The sequence below is a fragment of the Cygnus atratus genome, chromosome 15, assembly GCF_013377495.2.
Source record: "Cygnus atratus isolate AKBS03 ecotype Queensland, Australia chromosome 15, CAtr_DNAZoo_HiC_assembly, whole genome shotgun sequence".
NCBI lineage: Eukaryota > Metazoa > Chordata > Aves > Anseriformes > Anatidae > Cygnus > Cygnus atratus.
This window is the reverse complement of record NC_066376.1, coordinates 13775959-13791977: the sequence shown is the minus strand read 5'-3', so window position 1 is coordinate 13791977 and position 16019 is coordinate 13775959. Positions and strand designations below refer to the sequence as shown.

Here is a 16019-nt window from a genome sequence, read left to right as displayed (position 1 = left end):
ACTATGTATTTTTTCCCTGTCTTTCCTATGACTTACTCTACGTATTTTGTCAAAATTTGTGGGGTGAGGAGACAAAGGAGACTATTCCATTAACATCAGTATTTCACTTGTTTGAGTCTCCCTACTCTCGGACAAACTATCTGCTACTGTCAGACAAAATAATCTGGTAATCTTGTGAGAATATTATAAAGACCAAGTGTTGAGCAGGAAGATATTTGACAATGTTTAATTCTAGAAAGTACATCTGGAATCCAAAGGGCTACTGCTTGAGATGGAATATTCTTAAAACTAATGAGCTGAGCTGGGTGGAAGAAGGTAGCAGCAATGCCTCACTTACTTTCTTTTTTTCTTAAGACTGGATTTACTCTTTCTTTCTTATGACTGGATTTGCTTCTGACTCCTTCACAGAATATTACAAAATATCCCGTGGACTAAAAAGACAAAGGAAAAGAAAGGAGATTAAGAAATTCACATTCCAGAGGCAGCTGCTAGCAATTTCATTTTAGGAATTAAATGATTGGGGCATTATGGAATCTTAGAATCAGGAAGTTGCAAATTAATGCCATGTACAGCATCCTATTGACTGTTTAGAAGACACCTGGAAGGAAAAGCATTGTTAACTCTTGTTTTGTGTGCCTTAGGTTCTGGGATTTGGACCGAGGTGAGAATTATGTGCTATCCCTAGATGTGCAATTTGGATTTGAGGCAGGAGAGTGTATTAACTGTATTTCCTACTGCAGTGCCAAAGGTGAGAAATAATATGACAGCTCTGTTTACTGGATCCTAAACCTTGTCAAATTGTTATTCTTCAGTGCCCTTTAGTCGTTTTAGTGTAATTTTCTTGTTACTGGGTGTTTCAGTAATAGCACGTTAAGTAGAAGTGTTTTAGTCTAGCTCAGGAGTGCCCTTTCGATGGAACAATGAGATTATTTGTACTCAGCACACTTTGTCTCCTATTGTGAAGTTGTCTCCAAGCACACCATCTGGATTCCCTTTGATAGCGAACTAGTAGACGTATTCCTGGAGTATATATAATGCACTCCAACATGTTATGGGCAGGCTACAAGCATACATTAGAGCTAGTGAAAAGCAGAACTCACTAAACATGTATAGTGTGGACATCAAGTCCTTACAATTGGTTTCTCTACAGAGCTCCTAACTCCTAACTGTTGCCTTGTTTGCTAATGTAGGCACAGCTAGGGTCTACTAGAATGGTTTTTAATGGTGACTTGCCTATCTATACTACAAAAGCAGATATTTGATTAATAAATGGTTAAAATGAAATCATTGTCTGATATATTTAAAAGATAACTTCGTCTTCTGGCTTAGAAAATGGGCATTGGTTTTCAAATGAAACTTCTATCCTTTCTCCAGAAAGGTTCTCCAGTACAGGGCCAGAATGCTGGTGTGCAGAAAGGCAAAGAAATGAACTGTTCTAGAACAAGGCTTCTCAATACCTCAGAACCAGAGTGAGGCTTCCTACTGCTTTGTATAATGTTTGTGTTTCTCTGAAGCTTGGTAAGGTATGAAATGTCTAAAATGCCTGTGAATGGCAGGTCTCCTAGCAGCTGGTACTAACAAAGGGAGAATAGCTATGTGGAGGAAGGCATCAGGATCCAGTCAGAGCATCCAGGCTTTGGAGAACAAGGAGAAGTGGAAGCTCCAAGCACCTACAGAACTTGAAGGAAATATCACTCAGATTAAGGTAACACAGGAAAGAGTCTTGTGTTTTATTAGGACTTCACAAACCGTACTTGAATATATCTTGTCTATGGAATAGATGAGTATGATTGCTATCCTACAGACACGTGCCAGCAAGAAACCAGTGTTCTAAAGGAGGACAACCCTTGAATAAAGCAACTTTCAAAACTGAAATAGGCAGAAGTGTTACCTCTTTGTAGCTATTGTGTTACAGACAGGGTTGAAATACTCGGAAGGATTATGAGCTGAAATGTAAATAGATCATAGAATCATAGAATATCCCGAGTTGGAAGGGACCCGTAAGGATCATCAAGTCCAACTACTGGCTCCATACAGGATGACTACCTAAAAATTAAACTCTGTCTGAGAGCGTTGTCCGAGCTCATCTTGAACTCTGTCAGGCTTGGTGCCACAACCACTTCCCGGAGAGCCTGTTCCAGTGCCTAACCACCCTTTCAGTGAAGAACCTCTTCCTAATATCCAAAATTTACATAAATTTATTAAAATAGCAAAAAAGAAAATAGAAAAGAAAGAAATATCAAATAGAATATATATATATAATAGAATAGAAAGAAGAATCAAATATCTGGTGCCTTTCACATAAGACTGGGAAGTACTTTAAAAGCAATGGCATTTGCTTGCACTAGGTAGGATGTGTAGTGAGGGACTGTATCAGTCCTACTTACAAAATTAACACATAAGTAATATTTAGGTCAAGATCCCAAGCTAAGATGCTTCAGTAACAAAAGGCCCAGGAGATGGGAAATGATGTGTGCCATTAATATATCATGTGTCTGCTAATAATTGGGGGGGGGGGGGGGGGGAAGAGACATAGGTTTTTGTCAGCTTGACCATTTAAGCATTTTCTAAGTAACAGGATATAGAGTGCCGCCCAGAAGTAGCACCTTCTTCGCAACATTTGTTAGCATAAACAAAAGCTTTGCCAAAGAATTATCAACAGTCCTCGCATTTTATCTCATAATCAAGTAATCTTTAATTATGAAAACTATATATTTTTTTGTAATCCTTGCATTCTATTTTTTTTTTTTCAGAATTGTTAGGTGTAGAATCTTTTGATAATTCCTATAAAAGAGTTCTGCTGTGTTACCATGAAAAACTCAGAACAGAAAGCCATATACTATGGTGAGGTCAAAGGACAGCAATAACTTCTTTTTCCACTCCTTGGAAATCTAATATTTTTTCAACCTGATACAGTGGCTTCTAAAGAGAGGTGGCTAGAAATGCACTCTAACTTGTCTGTCGTGCAGCATAATATTCTAGTTAACAGTAACTAAATATAAACAAACCATGCAAATTAGCTTTATTTTTCAGATCGTGCTCTTGAATAAATGAAATAACTTCCAAATACAACTATTTAAATCAACATTGTTGGAAAGACAGTCACAGAAATATCAATGTCTACACCAGTGAATAAAAAATCTTTGAAAATCAGGAAATTAATGTGAAACTTCAAATAACTTTGAAGGAAGCGGAGACCTTTGAGACTTGGCACTAGATTTTATAGATCGTATCTGCTGCTGTACAACAGCAGAGTTGGTCTTGAAAGGGATTTTCTGTAGTTATTAGAAACTTCATAATTAATTTAGACCATGGTAGTATGTCTGCATCAATGGTCTCTGGTAGGTTTTAAAAAAAGGAAAAGCCAACAAAACAGCTATCTAGCAGCAAAGGAACACCCCTCATCCCTCTCTTCTGTGTCTTCCTGGGCCCAGCAACAAAGGCAACTCCTGTGTCAAACCTGTGCCATGAACTATGTACTTTGCTTATCAAGGAGCATTATCAATAGTGTTTGAGTTCAGGCATAGCACCAACCCCTGCCCCGTGTGTGTGTGATTATAGGGTCCAGACTATAAACAGATCATCTCTGACTAAATCCTATGAAAGAGTTCTTTTGTAGTACACTGGTTGCCACAATGCTTTCTTGAAAAGAATCATTCTTTGATAGGAATAAACATGAACAATGCTAGACATGCTTGTTTAACTGTGAATATGGAAAGACAGAATGAAAATGGGAGCATCAATTTCTCTTTACTATAGAAAGAATTTATCAGCTGCATGTTAAAAACTGTCCTTGCAGGCAGTTTCAGAAGCAGATCTCACTGTTCTGTCAAATTTTCAAAGGTATCTCCAGGTTTAGCAATGCTCTGTGCAAGTGCTATTTTTAAATCCTAAAATAAAAAGGGAAGGATAACCTACATAGAAACTCAATTAAAAAGCTAGAACATTTTCCCCCCTTCTCCTTGAAGAATCCCCGTGTTCTTTTGGACCCCTTTATGCATGTGATTTAGCAGTGTTTGGTAAGGAGGTTGTACAACATTGAGAGCGATATAAAACTGCAGAAAAGAATAAGGTAATCAAATAGGATACTATGAATGCAACTTGCTTTTACAGATCAAAGCATGATTAAGCCTTTTAAATAAGTGATTCTCTCATGAGTATAAATGTAAGGTGGTACAAAACTGTCTTAAGAAAAAAGTGGTTTTAATATAAAAAATAGCTCCTCCACTTAAACTAAGGGAGTCCAAGTAGCTGGGTAACTAGCATAATAGCTTTCATCTGTAATAATTCCTAGTCATTGGCTGTAGTTGGACTTCCATATTTGTGTGCATATGTGTGTACATATATATCTATACAAATAAAATGTTTATACCATCCTAACCCTTCTCATCTGTCTTGGGATGATGCTATGACTGTTCAAGATCTTAGATGAAATTGTGCATTTTGCTTTTTTTTTTTTTTTCTTGCTCTCATGTGCAGTGGGGCTCCCAAAAAAATCTACTAGCAGTGAACAGCATCAGCTCTGTGGTGATCCTCAGTGAGCAGGCCATGTCGTGTCATTTTAATCAGCAAGTGGCTGCTGTACAAGTGTCTCCCAGCCTGTTTAACGTGACCTTCTTCAGCACAGGAACCACCCACAGTCTTCACGTTGATATGACTGTTAATGGAGTCTTTGCTACTAAGGTTATGTTGGTCTTCTCATTCATTTTTCTCAGTTCTTTGCCTAGCTAGATGTATAAAGACCAAACTTTCCAAGTCCTTAATATAATTATTGGATATTCTGTTTTATTGTGTAATGCAAGTATTCTTATGACAATAGCAATCATTCTGTTGTGGAGCTGGTTTTCAGGTAGCACAGTGACTCAATAGTCCTCTGGATGCTGACTTCTCTTTTTAGGGTTACTAAAGGCCTTCCAATCCAATATACAGATGAACTAGTAAAAGAATGGCAGTTGTGTGGAAGGTCTTACTGTGTTACTGCATAAATTACAGTATGAGTCCAGAATAAAAATGTTTATGTTTTGGTTTTTGATTGTTTTTAGGATGCTGTAGTATTTTGGAATGGGAAGCAAGTTACTGTCTTTGAGTGTTCAGAAGATACTTTAAGAAGTGCAGGTAGTGATTCCTTTAAGTCAAAATTCCTTTTTTCTTTTCTTTCTTTAAAAAGAAAAAATAAGGAAAAAAAAAAAGAAAAAAAGCTCACCCACAATTGTTGCAATGATGGTTTCCTTGTGATCCTTCTTCCAGGCTCTTTTCTCTGTGACTCTCCAGTTCTGTCGATGCATGGAGAAAATCTGTACACAGTTGAGCCATATCGGGTCCAGGTCCGTACCTGGCAGGTAAGGGCTGATGAACACATGGAACAACAAATATGTCTTACTGTTTTTCAAAGACTGGTGTCAGAGCTTAAAAAATAAGTGGAAGTTCTGTAAACATATTGACTCTAGATTTGTCATAGGAAAAATGCGTTGAGGATTTTAGCTGTAAGTTCTACATATTGCGTTCTTTAGTCTGTTACATTCAAACATTTAAAATTACATTTTAAAATTTAAAAGCTTTTACATTTACGTTTAAAAGCTACTGCACTGTAGCTAATACTAATAAGTATTTATAATAAAAAACAGAATTATGTAGGGACCAGAATGCTTATGAGGATGTAATTGCATGCATATGGATATATAGTACTGATGGGAAAATTATAATATTAAATGTTTTAAGAGGAAAAAAAAAAATACCCTGTGCACATTCTGTATGTTCCTGTGGAGTCTTCTGCGTAAGTTTTGCAGCCTCTGCTTGTCCATGAGAACCAAAAAGAGAAATGTAATATTACAGTTCTGTGATACATAATTTTATTTAAGAAATAAATATTTAAGAAAGGGAGGTTTTATCAGAATGAGGACTGAACTAATGTTTTTCTAGATGTATATTAGTGGACCTTCAGGGAGCTGTATTCATGCATCCCTCTTAGTTGGAAAAAGTTGTATTATCAAAGAGGCCATTTTTGCACAAGTATTTCTGTAAGTTTTAACTCTTTTGGAGGCTATACATCCAGTTTTCTACCTGAAGCAGATTGTGGTTTTGGAGACCTTTTGTGAGGGATGTGTATGCGAAGTGCAGTTTCTCTCATTTTTTTGATAGTGATTTGTCTAACACAGAAGTTTAGCAATTAGCTTAGTAATAAAATATTAAACTCTGAATGTACAAACCAAGTGTTACACCTTTTTTTTTCAGGGAACAGTTAAACAGCTTTTGGTGTTCTCTGAAGCAGAAGGGAATCCATGCCTCTTGGATGTCTGTGGAAACTTCTTGGCTGTGGGAACTGATTTGGCTCACTTTAAAATCTTTGATCTCTCTCGCAGGTATTAATAAGCCTTTAAAAACAATCTGTTCATACTTGAGGACGTTTTCTGTGGGGAGGGGCGAAATCTTTAGCTGGTTTTGATGCACTGAAAAGTGATAACCTCTTTGAATCTCAAGACAATACAGTATAGCCTGCATGAACTGATGGCATATTCCTGAAGTAAGCGAAGAGACACAGAATTGTTAGACAAATCACGGGATGAGTAATGTAATAGTGACTTAGGGTATTGTTAGGTATGTTTGTATGTATTGGAAAGTAGGTGGAGAACTTAAGGAAGATCTAGACAAAGATGTTACATGCTTCTTCTAATAAATTGAAGAAGATCTTTTTCCTTTATTTCAATTTTTCTGAGATAAAGTGAGAGATTTACTTACATTTGTTCTGGTTACACTGTGTTGCTCTTCTGACAAACCGCTATGGCACGTAAAAGATGTGCCTGACATAATGTCCAAATCAAAAATGTACTTGTTAATGACAAATATGATTTTGAAAAACATTAAGAGTAAAACAAATTCTCTTACATACTGTGACCAGAGGACTGCTAAACTGAGGTTGTCTAAATACCACATAGGACACAATTTGAAGGTAATGGATTTGGGCAGGTTGTTGTTAGCACAAGTATTGGATTGATTATGATGATTGATAGTGAAAGCAACTAGCTGAACTCCTCCGTGCTTTGTTAAATTTTCATGGCTAGTAATGATAATACCCCTTTTTAAATGATGACAATATATCACACCTTAATTTTAAAGTTAACAGAGCCGACCAAATAAATGAGAGGTCCAAACATGAAACCCGAGAATGTTATTTTTACAGAATCAAAGATTTTCCTACATGGGATCATATTATGGGTCTAAATGCCACTTTTTTTTCTGTCACATTCTTTAGATTCATGAGATTTGTCCTCTTCGCTGAATAATTTCTTGGTTTGTATCTATAGCACTGGTGAGATTCTTCTGAGATGATAGTCTTTTGTAAATTGTGCGCAGATGGAAAGCGACTGGTATGATATAAATGCCATCTCTGTTCTCCAGTGACATTACTCTTTTTCCAGAGTTTATTTTTCCCATGCACAAAACTTCTGTGATGAGCTATTTTCAGCTTTACAGTACTGTTCAGCTTACATAGGAAAAGGCAGTCCTCTGAATTTAAAATTCTGGTAGGATGTTTTGGTTTATAGCCCTCTCTTCGGAGTCCTGTAGGAGCATTGAAGATTATTCTTGCTGATTCATTGAGGAATGAGTGTTTCATTAATTTCTGAAAGAAAGGCAGGTCACAACAGGAGAGGAAACTAGAGTTTGGGTCAGAAGTCTTGTAAGGAGGAAATAATTATTTTTTTTTTAGGTCTTTTTTTTCTTACCTGTAATTTGAAAATGTTCTGGCTGATAGCTACTGTTGCTTTCTTGCTACCATACAACTTAAGGTTATTCCTTTTCACAGAGAGGCAAAAGTGCACTGCAATAGCAAGAACTTCTCTGAGCTGTTTCCTGGCCTGGGAAGCATTGCGTCTGTCAAGTGCAATGCTAATGGCAACAAAGTCAGCATCCTTGTTAGCAAGGTGAGGTGAAGCTCTTCACATACCACCCTAGGGCCTGACCATCAATTAATAGACTGGTGCAGTTCAAGGTGATTACTGAAGACACAACATTAACTTCCCAGAAATAAACCTGTATTTTCTATGAACAATATTGTTGGTCTTGAAAGTTTGCATGTAACTAAACACTAAAATTAAGCTCTGTTAAGGTTTTGTACATTTGGTGAGGAGAACAGCCCAGTTTTTTAGTAGCTCAGTAGAAAAGCTGTTTCATAGCATTTCAAAGAAATCAAAGGCAAACTTGCTAGAATAGAGAAACAGCGAGAAATTTTATGATACTTCTTTCAAAGACTGTTCTTTTGTGATTGCAAGTACATAAAACTGTTGAAAACTGCATGAATCGAATTAGATGAGCATACCACCTGAACTTCAGATTTTTGCTTTTTACCTGTGTGCTTCAGCAACTTTTTTCCCCTTCTCACAGGCAAATGGGAGCATTGATTCCAAGATCTGTTTCTATGATGTTGAAGTGGACAAAGTTACACTCTTTAATTTCAAGGATGAACAGGGGAATGGTAGAGAGAAGCTTTCTTCTGGACAACGTATTGACAGGTAAGAAGCTTTTATTTTGAAAAATATTACCTGAGGCTTTAAGTTAGGAATCTGTCATGTGAAAATGAGCAACATCTTGATATTGGTATTTCTCTGTCTGTGTAGGGATTTATACCAATTATTTTTTTCTAAAGATTCAACTGAAACGGATGTATTGTATACCAACCAATACTGTATCCCTTTCTCTTCCGATATGTGAACTAGGGAGTGTTAAATGAAAGTATGGAAAACAAGCTTAAAATAATCAGGAGGTGGTGGTGGTTCTTCAGAAACTATGCAGCTGAGCTAAGGAACTTCTTTAGCAAAGGAAGTTATAAATGCTGAAGGAAGGGTTCATGGAGGTATTCAGCAAAGAATAATGCAGTGAGGTAACTATGTGGAAGCCTTATCTGGCTCAAGAGGTCTCTGGGGAGTATGTATGGAGGTATATGACTGGAATCAGGGTCCTGGTCTTAGAATAATTTTATTAAATATTGGAAATCTTCTCTTCCATGACAAGCTTACGAGATAGGAACTGAAAAAAAAAAAGACATTCTGGAGTTCCTCCTGAGGTAAAAAAAAAAAAAAAAAAAAAAAAAACATTTATATATATATTATTTTTTTTAAATTTCAAGACAGAATGTTTCATATGGATAAAAATTTCCATGAAACATCCTTTTAGAACCCACAGTTTTCATTTCATTCATACAAGCTGCTCTGCAGTGAATATGTGTATTAGGTTTACATGGCAAGGTTTTGGTAGCAGGGGGAGTTGTGGAGGAGCTCTGTGAGAAGAATCTAGAAGCTGCCCCATGTTAGAGAACAGCCAGTTCCGGCTGGCTTCAGAGACTTGAAGCTGAGCCACTGAGTGATGCTGATTGTGCCTCTGGGAGAGCATATTTAAGAAAGGGGGAAAAAAAAAAAAAAAAAAAAAAAAACCACCTGCTGTTCAAGAGCAGCTGGGAGAAAGGACTAAGAAATTAGAGAAACAACCCTGCAGACCCTTCCTTTACTGACGTTTGTGAGGAAGCGTTCAAGCTGCTGGAGCAGAAGTCCCCCTGCAGCCCATTGGTGTCATGGCGGAGCAGATCTCCACGCTGCAGCCCCCCCGTGGAGGAGCCCCCGGTGGAGCAGGTGGATGTGGCCTGGAGGAGGCTGTGGCCCATGGAGAGCCCCCGCAGGAGCAGGCCCCGGGCCAGAGCTGCAGCCCGTGGAGAGGAGCCCACGCAGGAGCAGGGGGCTGGGGGGAGCTGCCGCCCGTGGGGGACCCGTGCTGGAGCAGTTTGCTCCTGGGGGATGGACCCCGTGGTACGGAGCCATGTGGGAGCAGTTCTTGAAGAGCTGCTGCCTGTGGGCAGCCCCCACAGGATCAGTTTGGGAAGGACGGCATCCCGTGGGAGGGACCCCACGTGGAGCAGGGGCAGGGAGGGACCATGAAGGAGCAACGGATGGTGAAGTGTTCTGGACTGACTGCAGCCCCCATTGCCTCTTCCCCTGTTCCGCTCGTGGGGAGGAGGTGGAAGAGGGTGTATGGGGGGGAAGTGTTTTTAGTTTGCTTTTAGCTCTCACTGCTGTAGTCTATTATCAGTAGGCAATAAATTATATTAATCTCCTTTACGCTGAGTCTGTTTTGCCCGTGACAGTAATTGTTGAGCAATCTCCCTGTCTTTATCTCAACCCATGAACTTTTTTCATCCTATTCTTTTCCCTCCTCCTTTTGAGGAGGAGTGAGAGTGGTGTGTTGGAGCTGAGCTACCTACCTGTGTGAAACCACCATAATGTATTAGAAAACCTAGTAGCAAGGCGCCAAAATGCAGTGAACTAGGATTTCTCATGGAAGTACACTGGGATGTTAGTACAAATTTATCTGGTTTTACAAAGATTTTCCTTACTGTATTTTTCTTAAGAAATAACAACCTTAGAAGAGAAGGTGATTTCATTTTTTCAACAGCTATGTAGATATTACAGGGGGAAAAAAAATAAAGTTGTTATTTTCAGCATTGCAAAACAGGAAAAAAAAAACACAACCCAGCTCCTTAGTAACTATGGACAGTGCAAATTTTGGGACTTATATCTTAGTCAGTTAGGCAAACGATGTAATAAGAGTAATGAGAAAGTTGTTTTCAAGTGTAGTATCTCGTGTAGCCCAACAGAGGTCACTACAAACTAGTATTACTATTTCATTGATGCTTAAAGGCTAGGGTAAGTGTCAGCATGAATCTGTTTATCTGTACTTCGTTTTAGAGTATCTTGAAATCAAAATGAGTAAACTCACCAGAGAATAATCAGGTAAACTTCCTCCCCTTCTCTGTCCTCCTGAGGCAGAATCTAAACACTCCCAAATCATACTGTTTTTCAATTCGAGAGTAATTTATTTTGATTTAAATGTCATGGGAAGGACACTACATATTTATACTTTCTATTGATTCTTAATTTGCCTTCCATCTCTACTCCATCCCCTTCAAACACACCCCAAATTCCACCCTTCGGTGTTGACAGCAAAGAAAAAAATGTCTTTTTTACGATTTGACACCTATTTATAAACATTTTTCAGACTAATCCTAAGCCATTGCTAAAATAGTCAGATTCTGTATGTCTAGATTCTTCACGTGGCCTGCACTAAGTAACATTTAAGTGCCTGAAGGAGGCAGTAAGATATTTCTTACTTAAACTGCAGAGGGTGGCTTTCCTAAAGTTGCTGGGGTTGTCCTTGTGCTTTTTCTGCTATTTTGTAATGTCTCTGAATTCTTTTAAGAATGCAATATTAATTTCAAGCATAGTACTGAGAAAAGGGAATGAACAGTGGCATATCTAAAGACTGAGGTCCTCAGCTGCAGGTCATGTTCAATTGCAACTTCAGTTCCCCTCAGCACTGGGAAGTTCAGCAGTTGAAGGCCTAGATCACTGTATCTAGCTCTCTTTGAACTCTCAGTTCAGAGAGATCTGTTGCCTGAGAATATAAACTGTTTCCCCCCATCGTTTTCATCAGTTTGCTAGTTGTAATCTCTTAGACCACCACCACCACTACTACTTAGCTGTATTTGAATATGAGGCATATGTACTAGAAACTTTACTGCTTATCCAAATGCATATCAGTGTACTCAAGCTGTCTTTAACCCAACTGGCTGGGTATCAACAACCACCTTGGGGAAGATTGTAAAAACCTGCAAGAAAATAGAGCTGAGGTAGTCTCAATGTTACAGTAGCTGGTAGTAGTAGTTAAAGTTTGAAGTGTGTTCAAATGCAGCTGTAGGACATGTAACCTCAGTGAAGGCATATTTTGAGTGCCTGTTTGCATTTGTGACAGTATCAGCTGTTTTCCTGAAATGATTTATGTTCTATAGTCATGTGAGACTTATGCCAAATAAACTGAACATGGCATTAGTGTATACAAACTCCTAGGAAGTTAGGAAGACGTATATAGTTAATGTTGCAACACAGAGCTAGCAGTCAAGAGAACTGATAATCATTTGAAGGTTATCCCTTGGTTAGTCCTTATCTGAAGTTTATACACTGAATGGACTGGAATTATTCTGTCTCCATTTCTATGTTTCTTGTTGGTTTTGATAGGTCTGTTGTGGAGTATCCAGACTTGCACAGTCACATCCCTGTTTGCCATTTCTGGGACAACAGTGAACCAAGACTTTTTGTATGCGAAGCAATTCTTGAACCAGGCCTACAATCTCCAAATCAGAACAAAAACCAGACTGAGAGCACAGTATGGTCTTTTTTATTATTTTTCTCACTGTACATGTTATTCTTCCTATCTGAGTAGTAAATCATTGGTAATTTGTTAACCTGTAGAAGTAGTTGTATATGTTACCTTGTACAAAAATGAGAAGCTTCTATTGATCAGAAGTGATCTAATCAAAGAACTTTCTTCAGTCCAACAGTTCTTCCCTGCTTAACCTGCTAATGTGCTTGTAGTGGCCCTTACCATTTCTTCTGTAGGAGGAAAAAAACAAACAAAAAAACCCGTCTCTTCATAAATACTAGTTTGATTTTAAGTCCATGTTGAATTAGTGTGCTGATTTGTACCTGATTTTAGGTCTCTCTCTTCCAATTAGAGATAGAAAGCCTTCTTTCTTCTGTTGGATGAACTGACCTTAGAAAAGTCATGGGAAAATCAATGTAGAAAGCAATATTGGGAAGAAAGGAATAAGGGTGGCTCAGAATGTCTTGCAAGGGTCTTCCAGCGAAGAACAACACTTCAACACAGTATTCCTGATGTAAAGCAAAAATGTTTGGTTTCCACATGAAGCTGAAAAGTAAAAGGATGTGGAAGGAGTGCAACTAATTTTTTGGCCCTTATTCCACAAAACTTTTAACTGTGTGGTAACTGTTTAAGAAATGAGAAGCCTGGTTAACTCGAGTTGGAAATAAATCTTTGTATTTTGACTTGAATGAGTCAGCCTTTTGAGAACTGTTTAAGTGACTAGTATATTCCCTGAGAACTCAAAGCAGTCGATGAGCTGCTGAAGTTATAATGTTGTATTGAAAAGTGTTGAAAACAGCTGGGAGTATTTATTTGAACCTGAGACAGATCTCTGAGAGACTTGTAGAATAGCAGTCTGTGGCCAGGGGCTTCTCTCTTTATGGCTGTTAAAGTTAGTTCCCATTGTGCAGAGCTGGAGTGCCCATTGCAATAGGAACAGTCTGTAATATAGAATGATTCATGGGCTACTTAATACAGGGAGGAAGGGTGCAGCTCTGCCCTTTCCAGCAGGTGTATGTGCATGTGTGTGAGTGTGCGACAGTACTTTCAAGAGAAGGTTCTACCAAATGAACATGGAAAACAAAATCAAAATGAAAGAAAGGTATTGCACCAGAAAAACAATTCTTTACTTCATTTTCCAGATGGATGTTTGGATTATGTCGTTCTTCAGTAGTGAAGAACATGGCCTTTTGCTTCAGGACAGCTTCCCGTTGCCTTCATTGTACCAGGTTCTTCTGGGTATTGAGGTGCCATATTATTACTTTGCAAAAAAGGTGAGGAAATCTTTCACAATTCCTTCCCCTCCCGTAAGTTCAGACATGTCATTGCTTAGGGTTCAAATGTAACCAAACTGAGTCTGGGTTAAATAAATCCAATGGCAGTTGCTGCATAAAATGTAGCAGTGACATGAAGTTAATTCTAATGTGGATGTATTTGACAGCATTGTGGAAGTTACACTGGATTGGTTCTTCCTGGGTATTGCAGACTGGATGTGATGTGCAGGCACAGGAATAGTTACCAGGGATTGCAACTAAAGACGTGTTTTTGGAGAGAGAAAAAAAAAAAAAGAAAAATCTTTATGTAGTCACCATTCCTCTTGTAGTTGAGGTGTGTGTCAGAGTTAAGTATGCCGTAAGAGGGGACACTTCCTACTAGCTTCAGCAGAAGCAGCCTGCTTCCTGTTGAAATTGAGCTTAATCCCCACAGAATACCAGAGTGGGGACTCATCTTGCCCTCTCACTGAATGCCTACTTGCCACAAATACTAGGAATGCATACTGTAACTTCTTAGAAACTTGACTATGAATCCAAAATTGTTTGTATCTTAAATAATGCTATCTGTACTAGAGAAAATAAAGCCTATTAACTGCAGATTGGTTTTCTGCTTAAGGTCTGACATGAGTTTCTTAGTGCCTGTTAAGATGATGATTTGTACTGCAGCCTACTTGTAGGGGGACCTAGTACTCTGTTTATTCTACTAAGGCATTTATTTTTGTGAAATCTTTAGGAACTTAATGAGACTTGTAATCCTCTGAATAACAGAACAATATAATCATGTAAATCTAATTTTATATCATTTAGGAGAAGTGTTAAACAAGGAGAATTTACCTAGATTTTTAAAAAATTTAAATATGTTTAAATTCAGAGCAGCACTTTACAGTGTAGCCCCCTTCCAAAGAACAGGCTGTTGTACTTTTTCTGTGCAGATATAGCTTTTAGAGCTGCCATCTTTTACTTTTCCATCAATTTAAATGGTCAAAGATCTGCTGCATTTTCTAATCTTTTAATGCTTTTCCCATCATGTCTCATGCTATTTTACTTTGATACTACATCTCTTTTTTTTCCTCTCTATGGATTATTGCTGCCATTAGTTATTTTTTCGGAGGGGATTAGTATATAAACCTGTAAGTATCTGTAACTGCATTATTCTGCTCCTCTTCATTCTTTGCTTTTCTCATTTCCATTTTCTTCCTTCAGTAGGATTACTGTATCTTAGTGTCTAAATTAATTGTCATATAGTAATTCATTTTGGAAACGTGTTTTAGTATATGAATAGTTTGCTATAAATGTAAGAAATCCAGTTGATACAACAAGTCTATCTTGACTGAGTTTCATTCCAGGGTTTCCATTTATTATTATGGCTTCCCTGTCCTGGTTCCAGAAATTCCCCAAACTGTAATCAAACCCATATGCACTTTTGGTTTGTCTTTTACTGTATCTATTACTTTCAACAAATAGTATTTTTGGATTACCTTCTGTAATTCTTATACTTAGTTTTCTCATCTGTCTAACTATAAGGTTGGTATAGGGTATATGTGAAATTTGGTGTCTTTCGTGACTCAGATTATAATCTTCCACTTTCTGGTTTGTGAAAGCTTCTTTGTTACATTCTAGATAGATTATTCGATATTGATGATTGACTTAACCATTATTCAGACAAAGAATAAAAATCAAGTTGCTTTGGGCTGGCTTTCAATGACTTGAAAGTATTATTGAAGCTTTAGAGGCTCCTGACCTGCCTGTTGTCTGGAGAATGCTTTGAATCTGAGGTTTAGTATTCATAAGCTTTACATGACGGCAAGAATAAAAGAACTGGGTCTGTATTGTTAACTTTCAGAACAGCACACTCATTTTTGAGAAGAAACTAACCCCAGAGAAGTTTGTCTGAAAACTTCAGAAATCTGGCAACTTAAAATAATAGTTTCTATTACAGTATTAGTTGTTATAATCATGGCTGTCTCTTCTGTGGTATTTTACAAATCTCTAAACTATTTACCACCGAAGTATTGTGATTGTTCATTATGATTCATGACATACTGATTTATTCTGTGACATTCCGTGTTCTGGGACATTTTTTAGGAAGTTCTGGAACATAGTGGTTATAATTGTGTCTGACCATGGTTCTGTCGGAACAGAAAACTTAGACTGTAGTGGAAATTGTGTAATTAATATTATTCAGATATATAAAGGAGTAAAATTCCTTGTACTTGATACCTAAATGATAATGTGCTTGTTTTAGCCAGGAGAAACTGAGAAAGGACAAGAGTCAGGCTCAATAAAGGTCTTGCAGATGGCTGCCAGAAGACCCATGAGAGATTTTATTGGATTAGGAGACTGTGATAAGACTACTCAGGATGCCATGCTGAACTTCAGCTTCTATCTGACTGCTGGAGACATGGATGAGGCCTTCAAATCCATCAAGCTGATAAAAAGGTACCATATGCATTTGTGTGCGTTTCTTTATGAGTAGAGCTTATTTTCATTACGTTTCTATGAAGTTCTGATCCTCCTAATTTAATCGTTTTATTTGATTTCATT

At 37.8% G+C, this 16019-nt stretch overlaps 1 protein-coding gene across 3 annotated transcripts in view; it reads left to right on the top strand.

Annotated features, from left to right (window-relative positions):
• IFT140 (intraflagellar transport 140) overlaps window positions 1–16019 on the top strand; it is an 80255-nt gene that overhangs the window by 19744 nt on the left and 44492 nt on the right. For all 3 annotated transcript variants that reach the window (XM_035548718.2, XM_035548716.2, XM_035548715.2), the window contains exons 8-18: window positions 642–748; window positions 1557–1705; window positions 4480–4683; window positions 5043–5115; window positions 5248–5339; window positions 6232–6359; window positions 7802–7919; window positions 8380–8507; window positions 12057–12204; window positions 13344–13475; window positions 15721–15914. In XM_035548718.2, the coding sequence (XP_035404611.1) occupies window positions 642–748; window positions 1557–1705; window positions 4480–4683; window positions 5043–5115; window positions 5248–5339; window positions 6232–6359; window positions 7802–7919; window positions 8380–8507; window positions 12057–12204; window positions 13344–13475; window positions 15721–15914 (1473 nt within the window). The remainder of the gene's footprint in view (window positions 1–641; window positions 749–1556; window positions 1706–4479; window positions 4684–5042; window positions 5116–5247; window positions 5340–6231; window positions 6360–7801; window positions 7920–8379; window positions 8508–12056; window positions 12205–13343; window positions 13476–15720; window positions 15915–16019) is intronic.